The sequence below is a fragment of the Perna viridis genome, chromosome 11 (assembly GCF_037379345.1).
Source record: "Perna viridis isolate PV_CMFRI_1.1 ecotype Kerala chromosome 11, ASM3737934v1, whole genome shotgun sequence".
NCBI classification, from domain to species: Eukaryota; Metazoa; Mollusca; class Bivalvia; order Mytilida; family Mytilidae; genus Perna; species Perna viridis.
Window position 1 is genome coordinate 34,122,603 of NC_142455.1, and position 15,421 is coordinate 34,138,023.

At 35.7% G+C, this 15,421-nt stretch overlaps 1 protein-coding gene across 2 annotated transcripts in view; it reads left to right on the plus strand.

The window, feature by feature from the left end:
• Nucleotides 1-15,398, plus strand: part of LOC148603831 (uncharacterized) — a 39,248-nt gene extending 23,850 nt beyond the window's left edge. Inside the window, exons 6-11 of one of the 2 annotated variants that reach the window (XM_088551369.1) lie at nucleotides 3,248-9,700; nucleotides 10,548-10,713; nucleotides 11,462-11,630; nucleotides 12,461-12,555; nucleotides 13,450-13,606; nucleotides 14,096-15,398. In XM_088551369.1, coding sequence (XP_088407495.1) covers nucleotides 3,248-9,700; nucleotides 10,548-10,713; nucleotides 11,462-11,630; nucleotides 12,461-12,555; nucleotides 13,450-13,600 — 7,034 coding nt within the window. In that variant the 3' untranslated portion in view covers nucleotides 13,601-13,606; nucleotides 14,096-15,398. Of the gene's footprint in view, nucleotides 1-3,247; nucleotides 9,701-10,547; nucleotides 10,714-11,461; nucleotides 11,631-12,460; nucleotides 12,556-13,449 lie in introns of both variants that reach the window. The other variant, XM_088551368.1, reaches the window with a different exon arrangement.
• The last annotated feature ends 23 nt before the right edge of the window (nucleotides 15,399-15,421 follow it).

Consider the following 15,421-nt stretch of genomic DNA (forward strand, 5'->3'; position numbering starts at 1 on the left):
TTACAATCATAAATCTTTGAAAGATGCCATTGATTGTAGAGGGAAAGTATTCATTATTCGATTACAAGAACGTCCATTTTCATATGTGGACGGGTAACATTGAGAAAATGTTTTCTTCCCATTTCACTTCATCAATATATCTAAGTTATTTCTTGACGTATTTTGATAAAACAAACTTTTTTGGAAAGAACAGTTTGTGCAGCAGATGATGTCATATTTTTTCATGACGTAATGATAAGATCAAAGCGTATTACAATATCAGAAATGTCTCTCCTTTGTTGTGGACATTGTAAAAATGGAAAGAAATCGATTTGAAGACAAAATGTTAGACATTGTTAATATGCGAACAGATTTTTTAATCGGGACTTTAATTAACTTTATTGACAATTTTTTACATAACCCCAATGAAAAAATATATAAAATGTTCAATCAGTCTTTTTGTTAAAAGCCTTAAAGTTTCTGTCCGTATTTCAATTATGTCACAAGTCTTAAATTTTTTCGACGTTGGCCATTGTCTACTTTCTTGCTTACGGATGTAAAATATAACAACGAATTATATTTTTACCAAAGTATATTCACGCTAAAAGGACTGTATATATGTTCAGAATATCATTTTTATTCTAAAAAATAATTGGTTTTATTGTCTAATAGTAAATAAATACGCGTGTATGTTGTGATGTCACGTTGTCTTTTTCCCGACATTTTCTACACGTTGCGTGCTATCCGGTCTTGATCAAAAGCTTTTTTCGGTAGCTTTGAGTGAACTAATAACTATGAAATTTTGAACTATACATGTATATATGCTGCAGATAGTATATTCTAAAAATAATTGTACTTGGTTGAACATGTATCTAAGCACAGCATCTTGTCTCTGTCTAATCACAATGTCACAACATCTAAAATTTGTATATTTTATTTGTTCACGCGTACACCATGCGCAATTCGATCGAATTATTCAAAAAGGCAAATGGTATTTAGTCGACTTTTTCATATACTTAAAAATGTATTTATCCTCCTCTTTTTCTTTAAAAACAATAAAAAAAAGTATTGAAAGAGCAACCAAGGGAACCAAAGCCACAGCGGTAATCAAAAGAATGCAATCCAGGGACAAAGACCAGACACGGAAAACAGACACACACAACAAAGAACATAAAGTAACTAAAATCATACATACAAAGTAACAACAGTAAATGAGCAACTCGGACTCTCCGCGCCCTCCGCTTTTCTAGAAACACCCGCCGAGTTGCTCATAAAAAGTCAAGTCCGGGGTAGACAAACGAGGAAAGGAAAACTATGACCCGTTGAATAAACCAGCCCTAACGGTGCCGATGGACACACCACAACGATCCACGAGCCCACGACGACGACCACAAAACCCCCGCAGCGACGACCCCAATCCTGCAGCAACATAACCCTGTTCCAAAAGCCTATTTGTTAGAGTTCTAGCGCGATACAAAACGTTACGATACTAGATAAAATTATTAGGACTTAGGACGTAATGAATAAAAGAAAATTAAAATTTTAGCGAATGTGATGAAATAATGAAGAAATGTTGAAAAAAAAGGAAAAAGACCCCCCCCCAACATACACTCACATTTGCGCGCACTCTCGTATGTTCGTATGCAATGTTGTGCTGGTTAAATCGGGATCAGCGTGCTTGCATCAAAGTATTTTGTTATGTGTAGACACGCGCTTGCACTTTCGCTAGTGAAATATTGTAATATCAACGTATTTCATGATCATCTAACTATACCTCTTGACAATTATTTTAGCTATAAGATATAACAAGCTTTACAAATATTGCAAAATATTTTTTTGAATTTTTTTTCAAATCGGACCAAAATCAAAACAAAAAAAAATGATTTATTCTTGAGTGGTCTTTTTGACCCCTTATAACTAGAGAACCGTAAGAGATATCCAAAATCTGAAAAATCCAGGTAGGAATATTAATGAGGAAACAAATGAAGAATCCAATGAAATAAAAAAAAATGAAATTGAACAAAAGAAAAAAGTTATGAAAATGTTTTTAGGCGTGACCCAAGTTTGACCCCTATAACTTGAAACGGTCCAAAAGACATACATTATGTAAAATCTGCTGTACATTTGTTTAGGCGAATTAAATAAAGAACACATTAAAAATAAAAAATTTGAAATCGAAAAAGTAACCAATCTTCATGGGTTTTAATAAAATACGTATTTTTATCCTTTTTGGCCCCTTTTTCTGAAGCGGCAGGGGCAACAAAGTCCAAATTAAATAGGAATTTTCTTAAAATCATATTAACATTTCAGAACAATTCGCCAAGTTAAGTTATCGCACGGAAACGAAGTGTCCCCATAGCACGACGTGGACGACGCCTGCGACATAACATTATACGCAAATTTGTTTGTTTTTTTTTTATGGTTTTTTTTTGTTTTTTTTTTTTTTTGTTGTTTTTTTGCTTTTTGCTCCCAAATTTTTCTAAAGAGGGAGATTTGCCAAGGTTTTGTTTTCTCAAAATGTTAAGCAATGTTTTATGTTAAGCAACATACCTTATGAAATTCCTAAACGAGTACAATGATGTATTCGGAAATATCAACATACGTCTACATTAGAGATATAAAACCAAATAGGAAAGATTCACTTTATACGCTTTCCCAATATGATTTCCGGGGGGGGGACGGGTGCGGTGGGGTGCTATTGACTTTTTTGCTTGTAGGTGTGTTTGTGTCTGTTTTAGTGAGGGTGTTTTACTTTTTATTAGCGCATCCCGAAATTTGTTTTCATAATTCCTAACATTTTTCTCATAGGATAAAATTTCCTTCAAATCATTTTTAAATGGTTGATGCCACACTATTTACCATATCAAGATGTAATCTGATCATTTCAATTGACCAAAACGTACGAAAAATTAACATCGAATCGGATAATTAAATAATAAAACATGTCGTGTGTGTTATTTTATGTAAAAAATAAATAAGCACACTTTTTTTACATGTAACAATTATAGAACGATGTACGTCGCAATACATAAAAGACGTTAAATTTGCCAATTTCGACGATACAAAAAATGACACCAACACCGAACGCTACGTCAAAATGTATGACAACATTCATGCCTCCAACTCTACGAAACTTCTGACACTTCTGGGAAAGAAATGTATAGAAAATAAGATGTACCCATGTCTTGAATGAACATGAAGTCCATTTGTTCCATTTTGTAGTAGTGTGATTTTAATGTTTTACTTATAAATTCGGGTATATTTTCAGGATGGATAGGTACATCTTGTACGACGGACACGAACGAATGCAATGTATTGAGGACAATATGTAATTCGGGTAAATGTGTAAATACTCCGGGTAGCTATCGCTGTGTCTGTCCGCTGGGTTTATATGGTCTCCGATGTGATATTATGGAGACCTGTGAGAGTCATCCATGTCAAAACGGCGGAAGGTGTCAAACACTATCACAAACGTCTATCAGATGTCAATGCCAACATGGATTCTCCGGTCAAAGATGTGAGATAAAAAGTATCAAAACTACCAATGAAGCTACAACTCAAATTACCACAACTATTGAAAACCACTGTCTCGGTAATCCATGTGGAAGCCATGGACGATGTACTAGCAAAGCTCGGGGATACAGCTGTACCTGTACCAAACCATGGACCGGAAGTAGATGTAATAAACAAATACCATGTTCTAGTTCTCCTTGTCAACATTTTGGTAGATGTGTGAATAAAGGAAGCAATGATTACACTTGTTATTGTGCTACTGCTTACACTGGTAGACATTGCGAAAATTGGAATTATTGCTCGAGTTCACCCTGTCATAATGGTGCAACATGTTCTGTAATTGGTAATTCATATAAATGTACCTGTAAATCTGGATGGACTGGGGCACGATGTGATAGACAGGATCATTGTACGCCTAACCCATGTCAACACGGAGCTAATTGTACAAATAGTTTGAGTACATACGTATGCTCATGTCCGACGGGTTGGACAGGTAAACCATGTAACGTTAAAGACCTTTGCCGAAGTATGCCTTGTAAAAACGACGGAGTATGCGTTAACAATGGTAGTAGTTATTACTGCAGGTGCAGTAAAGGATATACAGGATCAATATGTCAGGCTAGCCCGTGTTTTACAAAACCATGTCAACACTCAGGTAATTGTTCTATGTCAAGTACATCTCCTTACTACAAGTGCTCATGTTCGAATGGATACAAAGGTTCCAGATGCGAGAGTAGTCCATGCTCAAATAGTCTCTGTGGTCATGGCACATGTACAGTGAACACTAAATCACCCTACTATCGATGTTCTTGTCCACCAGGATTCAGAGGTACAAGATGCGAGACAAACTCCTGTTCTAACAACCCTTGTCAGCATAACGGGACATGTAGTGTTTCTAAAACTAATCCTTACTTTACGTGTAATTGTAAAAATGGTTACAAAGGATCAACTTGTCAGACCAGTGCCTGTTCGCCTAATCCATGTCATAATGGAACGTGTGTAACAACAAACACTAGGCCTTATTTCACATGCAGATGCAATGGTGGATACAGTGGATCAACTTGTCAAATAAGTCCATGTTCGTCAAATCCATGTAGAGGGCACGGAACATGTGCTGTTTTTGGGACTTCACCGTATTATAAGTGTCATTGCAATGGAGGTTATACAGGATCTAAATGCCAAAGAAATCCCTGTTCCACAAAACCATGTCAAAACTCAGGTATTTGTTCATCTTCAAGTACATCTCCTTACTACAAGTGCTCATGCACAAATGGGTACAAAGGTTCCAGATGCGAGAGAAGTCCATGCTCAAATAGTCTTTGTGGTCATGGAACATGTACAGTGTACAATAAATCACCTTTCTATCAATGTTCTTGTCCACAAGGATTCAGAGGTACAAGATGTGAGACAAACGCATGTTCTAACAACCCTTGTCAGCATAACGGGAAATGCAGTATAACTAAAACTAATCCTTACTACACGTGTAATTGTACAAATGGTTACAAAGGAACAACTTGTCAAACTAATCCATGTTCACATAACCCATGTCACAATGGAACTTGTGCGATAGCGATAGTAAGTCCTTATTTCAGATGCACATGCAACAGTGGATACAGTGGATCAACTTGTCAAATAAGTCCATGTTCGTCAAATCCATGTAGAGGGCACGGAACATGTGCTGTTTTTGGGAGTTCACCCTATTATAAATGTAATTGCAATGGAGGTTATACAGGATCTACATGCCAAAGAAATCCCTGTTCCACAAAACCATGTCAAAACTCAGGTATTTGTTCATCTTCAAGTACATCTCCTTATTACAAGTGCTCATGTACAAATGGGTACAAAGGATCCAGATGCGAGAGAAGTCCATGCTCAAACAGTCTATGTGGTCATGGCACATGTACAGTGAACACTAAATTACCTTACTATCGATGTTCGTGTCCACCAGGATTCAGAGGTACAAGATGCGAGACAAACTCGTGTTCTAACAACCCTTGTCAGCATAACGGGACATGTAGTGTTTCTAAAACTAATCCTTACTTTACGTGTAATTGTACAAATGGTTACAAAGGATCAACTTGTCAGACCAGTGCCTGTTCGCCTAATCCATGTCATAATGGAACGTGTGTAACAACAAACACTAGGCCTTATTTCACATGCAGATGCAATGGTGGATACAGTGGATCAACTTGTCAAATAAGTCCATGTTCGTCAAATCCATGTAGAGGGCACGGAACATGTGCTGTTTTTGGGACTTCACCGTATTATAAATGTCATTGCAATGGAGGTTATATAGGCTCTACATGCGAGAGAACTCCGTGTTCCACAAAACCTTGTCAACACTCAGGTATTTGTTCATCTTCAAGTACATCTCCTTACTACAAGTGCTCATGCACAAATGGGTACAAAGGTTCCAGATGCGAGAGAAGTCCATGCTCAAATAGTCTTTGTGGTCATGGAACATGTACAGTGTACAATAAATCACCTTTCTATCGATGTTCTTGTCCACAAGGATTCAGAGGTACAAGATGCGAGACAAACGCATGTTCTAACAACCCTTGTCAGCATAACGGGAAATGCAGTATAACTAAAACTAATCCTTACTACACGTGTAATTGTACAAATGGTTACAAAGGAACAACTTGTCAAACTAATCCATGTTCACATAACCCATGTCACAATGGAACTTGTGCGATAGCGATAGTAAGTCCTTATTTCAGATGCACATGCAACAGTGGATACAGTGGATCAACTTGTCAAATAAGTCCATGTTCGTCAAATCCATGTAGAGGGCACGGAACATGTGCTGTTTTTGGGAGTTCACCCTATTATAAATGTAATTGCAATGGAGGTTATACAGGATCTACATGCCAAAGAAATCCCTGTTCCACAAAACCATGTCAAAACTCAGGTATTTGTTCATCTTCAAGTACATCTCCTTATTACAAGTGCTCATGTACAAATGGGTACAAAGGATCCAGATGCGAGAGAAGTCCATGCTCAAACAGTGTATGTGGTCATGGCACATGTACAGTGAACACTAAATTACCTTACTATCGATGTTCGTGTCCACCAGGATTCAGAGGTACAAGATGCGAGACAAACTCGTGTTCTAACAACCCTTGTCAGCATAACGGGACATGTAGTGTTTCTAAAACTAATCCTTACTTTACGTGTAATTGTAAAAATGGTTACAAAGGATCAACTTGTCAGACCAGTGCCTGTTCGCCTAATCCATGTCATAATGGAACGTGTGTAACAACAAACACTAGGCCTTATTTCACATGCAGATGCAATGGTGGATACAGTGGATCAACTTGTCAAATAAGTCCATGTTCGTCAAATCCATGTAGAGGGCACGGAACATGTGCTGTTTTTGGGACTTCACCGTATTATAAATGTCATTGCAATGGAGGTTATATAGGCTCTACATGCGAGAGAACTCCGTGTTCCACAAAACCTTGTCAACACTCAGGTATTTGTTCATCTTCAAGTACATCTCCTTACTACAAGTGCTCATGCACAAATGGGTACAAAGGTTCCAGATGCGAGAGAAGTCCATGCTCAAATAGTCTTTGTGGTCATGGAACATGTACAGTGTACAATAAATCACCTTTCTATCGATGTTCTTGTCCACAAGGATTCAGAGGTACAAGATGCGAGACAAACGCATGTTCTAACAACCCTTGTCAGCATAACGGGAAATGCAGTATAACTAAAACTAATCCTTACTACACGTGTAATTGTACAAATGGTTACAAAGGAACAACTTGTCAAACTAATCCATGTTCACATAACCCATGTCACAATGGAACTTGTGCGATAGCGATAGTAAGTCCTTATTTCAGATGCACATGCAACAGTGGATACAGTGGATCAACTTGTCAAATAAGTCCATGTTCGTCAAATCCATGTAGAGGGCACGGAACATGTGCTGTTTTTGGGAGTTCACCCTATTATAAATGTAATTGCAATGGAGGTTATACAGGATCTACATGCCAAAGAAATCCCTGTTCCACAAAACCATGTCAAAACTCAGGTATTTGTTCATCTTCAAGTACATCTCCTTATTACAAGTGCTCATGTACAAATGGGTACAAAGGATCCAGATGCGAGAGAAGTCCATGCTCAAACAGTCTATGTGGTCATGGCACATGTACAGTGAACACTAAATTACCTTACTATCGATGTTCGTGTCCACCAGGATTCAGAGGTACAAGATGCGAGACAAACTCGTGTTCTAACAACCCTTGTCAGCATAACGGGACATGTAGTGTTTCTAAAACTAATCCTTACTTTACGTGTAATTGTAAAAATGGTTACAAAGGATCAACTTGTCAGACCAGTGCCTGTTCGCCTAATCCATGTCATAATGGAACGTGTGTAACAACAAACACTAGGCCTTATTTCACATGCAGATGCAATGGTGGATACAGTGGATCAACTTGTCAAATAAGTCCATGTTCGTCAAATCCATGTAGAGGGCACGGAACATGTGCTGTTTTTGGGACTTCACCGTATTATAAATGTCATTGCAATGGAGGTTATATAGGCTCTACATGCGAGAGAACTCCGTGTTCCACAAAACCTTGTCAACACTCAGGTATTTGTTCATCTTCAAGTACATCTCCTTACTACAAGTGCTCATGCACAAATGGGTACAAAGGTTCCAGATGCGAGAGAAGTCCATGCTCAAATAGTCTTTGTGGTCATGGAACATGTACAGTGTACAATAAATCACCTTTCTATCGATGTTCTTGTCCACAAGGATTCAGAGGTACAAGATGCGAGACAAACGCATGTTCTAACAACCCTTGTCAGCATAACGGGAAATGCAGTATAACTAAAACTAATCCTTACTACACGTGTAATTGTACAAATGGTTACAAAGGAACAACTTGTCAAACTAATCCATGTTCACATAACCCATGTCACAATGGAACTTGTGCGATAGCAATAGTAAGTCCTTATTTCAGATGCACATGCAACAGTGGATACAGTGGATCAACTTGTCAAATAAGTCCATGTTCGTCAAATCCATGTGGAGGGCACGGAACATGTGCTGTTTTTGGGAGTTCACCCTATTATAAATGTAATTGCAATGGAGGTTATACAGGATCTACATGCCAAAGAAATCCCTGTTCCACAAAACCATGTCAAAACTCAGGTATTTGTTCATCTTCAAGTACATCTCCTTATTACAAGTGCTCATGTACAAATGGGTACAAAGGATCCAGATGCGAGAGAAGTCCATGCTCAAACAGTGTATGTGGTCATGGCACATGTACAGTGTACAATAAATCACCTTTCTATCGATGTTCTTGTCCACAGGGATTCAGAGGTACAAGATGCGAGACAAACTCGTGTTCTAACAACCCTTGTCAGCATAACGGGACATGTAGTGTTTCTAAAACTAATCCTTACTTTACATGTAATTGTACAAATGGTTACAAAGGATCAACTTGTCAGACCAGTGCCTGTTCGCCTAACCAATGTCATAATGGAACGTGTGTAACAACAAACACTAGGCCTTATTTCACATGCAGATGCAATGGTGGATACAGTGGATCAACTTGTCAAATAAGTCCATGTTCGTCAAATCCATGTAGAGGGCACGGAACATGTGCTGTTTTTGGGAGTTCACCCTATTATAAATGTCATTGCAATGGAGGTTATACAGGATCTACATGCCAGACGACAATGTCAAGTGAAACCAAAGCTCAAATCAAAACAACGCATAATACGGAGGGATCAAGAACACAATCGACTGAATATCCAACAACATCTATTCGAAAGTCGACAGCAAAAATAACACAACGTGTGTCCTTTTATACAACTACTCAAGCAAAATCAACAACACCGATCCATTTATTACCAACAACGGAGATGTCACACCATGCTCAAAATACATTATTTTCAACAGATGCAAAAACATTAACATCAAAATTATTGCAAACAACGGTAAATACTCCCCCAAAAAATCTAACAACGACATCAATACCACCATCGGCATCTAACACATTAAATAATACATTGCATATATTGACTACTGTTAGCAGAAACGATACGACAAGTTACCATTCGAATGCCTCTACAGCTTCTACCCAACAACAAGAACGAACCTCAATAGCAGTTAATAACCCAACGACAGCTTCATCGGTGAAGACGACAACACCTAAACCGTCTATTGTGTTGCTGACTACAACAGGTAAGAGCTTAACTGATATTCCGTTTAATATAGTATGATTCCATTCCAAACGTATAGACGTATTTGGCCACATGTGACAGACACATTCTGTCAATTTTCATTTGTTATATGTGTACTTTTATGAAAGCAGATTAAACTAAAATGCAAAAAGAACTTGAATGAAAAATTTGAAGGGGCATCCAAATAAATGTATATCATGTAACCCTAAAAATCCAGTCCCGCTCCACATTCTTTTTTTATCTACTATCGTTGATATATGGATCGAAGGGAATGTAATATAACGACTGGATAATTTGGGTTACATATCGTGTTACTTTTCAAATGCATAAGATTTTTAATTGGTCATCACAAATCGAAAAAATAAGTGCAATTTTGGTAACTCTATCCATACAATACATAATAATTCAATGTGAATTGCAAAATACACTTTTTGATAAAACGCAGAGAACAACAATTCTAGCATTACAAACATTACAAAGCTATGGGTATGACGTTTTTCATTTATATACGTGTAATCTAACGAACTAGTTTAACAACAACGCTCTCTTTTATTGATTATTAAAATTCTTCTTCGTACATATGTCTGCTTTTTTTTAATTCATCATACAAAAAAAGAAACTAAATATGTTGTTTAGATTAATTTCTCAATAATTGTTGCATTTAAGAAGGCAGGTTCGTAGTAACTAACCTATTTGATACTTTTATCGTTTCATATTAAAGACAGGCTTATTACCGGTCTGTTACAAGAGATTAAATTAATAAGATGTCATACTATCTTCAGTAATTGGAATTTTATTTAAAAAAGTGACATTAATGTATAAATTAAAGACATTTGTCATGATGACAGGTCCCACGGTTTCTGGCGTAGCATCCGCTACTATGGAGTTTAAAGGTGTGATAGACGGTAAAGGTGATATAACTAAGGAGATAGAGGCTGGCCTAATTAAGCTACTCCAAGATAAGAGCTGTAAAAAAGTTGATGTCACCTTTGTCCACAAACAAGCTGATATGAAGTGAGTTTCCCAATCCATTTTTTGTTTTTTTTACTATTTCTTTACGTCATTTTTCGTTCGTTTTAGTAGTCTAATTAAAATACTTTTTTGTCTCAAAATTTACGCAGTAATAAGATGTTGCCGCAGTTATGCGGACTACTGTTCCGCGCGACTCCTTACAATTGGGCTTCTGGAACAGGGTTATGATGCTACAAGATGAAAGCGTCATCACTACAGAAGTTCATTATGAACTCATGGATTGTTGTGATGTATCTATCTGCGCCATGTGTCAGATTTTTTTCCCCATTCCGTCTACCCCGGACGTGTAATTTTATGAGAAACTCGACTGGTGTTTTAAGAAAAGCAGAGGACACTGCAAGGCTCGTGTTCCCAGTTTTTAATGGAGTCTGTGTTGCTTATTTACTTTTGTTTCTTTGTAGGTGTTATTTTGGTCATGTTCTCTGTTGTGCGTGTGCTTTGTTCCTGTCTAGTCTTTATCTTTGGAATATATTCTTTCGAAATAAGCTCGAAACTTAGTTCCATTGATGTACTCTTTCATGTACTTCTCTGATTGTAAACAATGATATGTGAATGAAAAATGGAGGCCTTAACATTAAAAAAAATCAAAGTCTATATATTTTCTAGAATTAAACATGACAAAAGTTTAATTCGATGTCTTTATCAATTGGTATATCAAGCTTTGGAAGAAATATTTTATTTAAGCATTTAACACAAAAGAAGAGAATGCATGATATTTTCGTCTATTCAGAGATAAAACAACGAAAGTGTCAATGCACATTCTTTGTGACAGAGAATTTTTGACAACTGATGAGTTGAATGAGAAAATTAAAGATGTTCCTCAGAAAGATCTAGAGGCAACATTCCCTCTCCCTGTCATCAGAGGATCAGATAAAAACACACAGCAGACCGAGAACAGGGTAAGCACAAGTCAGTACAGACTTTTTTGTAAAACATTACGAATGTAGAAATGCATAGTTAAACAAAATGTTCATTGATGAAAATTAAGGTTTGTTGGGTCACTTACTTATCCTCTTCGCGCCTGGTTCCGCATAAGGCTGTAATCAGGGACCTCCAGTTTTTCTCGGTTTTTGACAATGCTCTCCATTACACCCCAGGTCTTTCCCATGTCTTTGAACTCTGATGTCATAGTTCGCCTCCATGCTTCTCTTGGTCGTCCTGTTCTTCGTTCGCTGTCTGATGGTGTCCATTTTGCAGCTACTGTGATGATTTTGTATGCTTCTCTTCTGTTTGGTCAAATTATTGAAAATTTCTAAACTATTTCTTTGAATATTTCATACCTAGATATATGATCCCAGGATCACATTAAAGTTTCATTTAAGACACATTTGATATATTGACCTAGGCCGTAATGCATATGAAGAATGTTTTAGAAGAATGACTTTTTATGAGCAACTTGGTGGGTGTTTCTATTTTTGTTATTTCATGTTTTTTGTTGTGTGTGTCTGTTTTCCATGTCTGGTTTTTGTTTTTGGATTACATCCTTTTGATTTCCGCTAGACTCTTGGTTTCCTTAATTATACTCTTTGAAGAAAAAACAGGTCTGCTTATATTGTATAGTTATAACAAAAGAAGGTATTGTAATTAGAAGGACTTCAAGGTAATGAAACTATGAGAATAAAATTAGTAAGAACATACTCATTATTTAAACCGAATCATTATGAATATGTCATCATTTTGATTTAATAAGTTCCCTAATTAAACCAAATATTTCCCTTCTCTATTACAGTCTTGGGTTTCATCAAACTGGCAGATACTGGTCGGTGTTCTTGTCGGTGCTAGTGTCGTCATTGTTTCATTCATAGTAGCAAAGAAATATCTTGGGTAGGATTATCAACATTCATGTATAATATCAGCGTATGCATATTACATTTTCATTATGTCCGAAAATTGATGTTCAATAAAGAAATACCAATGATTTCTCATGCAATATACATGTACAAATATGTGGAATGATTTATGTAGGGGTTGCAAGTACAGTTAAATAGCTCCTTTTGTGAAGTGCATGATTTAGCTTCGATATATATATATATATATATATATATATATATATATATATATATATATATATATATATATATATATATATATATACGAAGATTAAGCGAGGATTCTGTTTTCCTCAGTAGAACGATCTCATAAAGATCTTCATTATGCACTATAAAATCCAATTGTAGTCATAGATCCATAAGACCAGAAGGTTAGCAAATCGAAGTTATACATTTTAATTAATTTGGAACCGTTTTCTTACATAAGCGTATACATCAGCCAAGCTGGTAGGTTTACATGTAGAAGATATCAGTTTGGGTTTCTGTGTATCTGTCGCTAACGTTATTAGTGTATGTTATAAAGCGATCGTCGTCGTTGATTAAATGACCAAACCCTACTTGTACATGTACAATGTACCACAATCATGTAGTTTAGGAGAACATGCAAAACAACACAAATTCGTCGCACGTGTACAATAAGTTTTTATTCGCTGTGTATCATCAAGTAAAGTAAATTAGCTACTTTATAAATCGAAGGCTAGCTTAGTAACAGCAGAGATAGACGATAACTGAACCACTAGCGATCGAACGTACTAACATAAGTATTTCCTTTATTGTATGATAGATACCATGACATGGGAAATCAAATAAATTTTCATATTTCGAGATATGTCTAACCTACCTAACATGTTTGTTCAAACGAAGTTAAATTTCTTTGCAATACATTTAGAAAAAGACGTCGTCCAATTGACCTTATTCTGGATGATATGACCCTCACAGTACCATCCTTCACCAACAAGTTAGATCCGATAGAAGACAAAGGTAAAAACAACCTCGTTCTTCAGGAGAACGACGAAGAAGAGTTTTCGGTCAGACTTTGATTTTCTGTGAGTACAATAACTATGTAATGCTGTATACTGTAATTTACTATCTAGTTCTGTTTCCGTGAGCTGATGATTGTACTTAAATTATGATATGAAATATAAAGAGGTAAAACATTTCTTGAACAACAAAATGACAAATTAACCTTCTACCTACAATGCACCATACCAAATGACTTTTGCTACATTTAGTTACTGTATATCAGTACCTTAATGTGAAGGGATCGCATAATGTAACTCTTTAAACACAACTATACATGAATTGTAGTTTAGATGCACGAAAAATTCTTACTTCTACACTAAAATGACCATAATAAATAAAGAATCAATATTAAGAACGCAATCTGGAAGTTTCATAAATTGTCTTCAATTGGTAATCGGAGACGTAAGTAAATTGTGTAAATAAATAGGAAATGCTGGGTTCTTATCTTGGAAGGTATTATTTTTGTTTTGATTTGTTTTTTCATTCTTTACGGTTGTCTTCTTATGCTTCAGATGCTGCAGATCTGTGTAAATAGATTATGATAATAACATTGCATTGGCATGGTGATATGAGTAATGTGCTTTGTATCATGTTTCAATGAAAAAAAAAATTACCTAGTTTACATTTTATCTTATCACACCAACTGTAATTCGTTTTTTTTTTTTTTTTTTGACACATTTACATTACAGGTTGTATAATTTCAATTGCACAGTTATTTATCTTTCGAATTATTATTTTGATATTTTTTATTATTGCTGAAATTATAATGATAGTATTGAATATGCAAATATACAGTGTACAAGAATAATTAATTACTAGTATTAAGACAATAACTGAAGAAAGTACGTGATCATTTTTATCGATCGTCTTTATTGAGTTACAAAGACCGTTATGGCGGTTCATGCGGCTTCTATTTTAAAGTGTTTTCTATCTTTTTCTTTGTAAATTGATATAGTTGATTTGGTATATATATTAACATGTATAATACAACTTATGATAGTATTGCCTTCACCGTATTGTCATCAATGTTATTTAATGCATATTAATGATTTGTGAATGTCAATTTAATCAATTGACATTCACAAATCATTAATATGCATTAAATAACATTGATGACAATACGTATTGTATTATACATGTTAATACTAGGCAGTTATTCCATCATTGCAGTTATTATCAAAGACAATATTTCATTTTCAACATAACTTCGTTTGCAATTGTTGATGTATATTTTGAGTATTTCGATGTGATTTAAAAGTCCTTTGATATTAAGAAGTTTATAATAAAAGTCTCTACAGTTTATTTGTTATCATCCTTAGCGTATATATAGATAATACGAGGTGTGTATTCGGTGGTCATTTTATCAAGTTGTGCGATGATGAAATTATATCAGTACAACATGTACTTATGGTATAATTAGGTCAAATGCTCATATCCAATGTTTATACACTGATCCTGAAAACCGATAGCGTTTTTCAATGTTACGATTCTGTATAACTGTAAGGGGTCACCATAGATTGATATAGAACTTTAAATAACTACTTACAACTCCTCTTTGAAACAGCTACTTGTACATGTATATGTTGTTCTTTCAATAAGAAAACGTTATATGATCACATGTTAACCTATTCAATATTTCGGTCAACTAATGATGATTTCTTTTGAGTCTCAATCCTGCATATTATATGCATGCACCAGTAAGAGAAGTTTGTCATGCATCTTCAACTTAATCATGCTTTATATTTGTGTTGAAGGCGGATTGATCACCTTTGCGATAAAATTCCTTTTTGCGGTCTCACAAATGAACGCATGCTATCTTTTTATTGCAAATTATTACG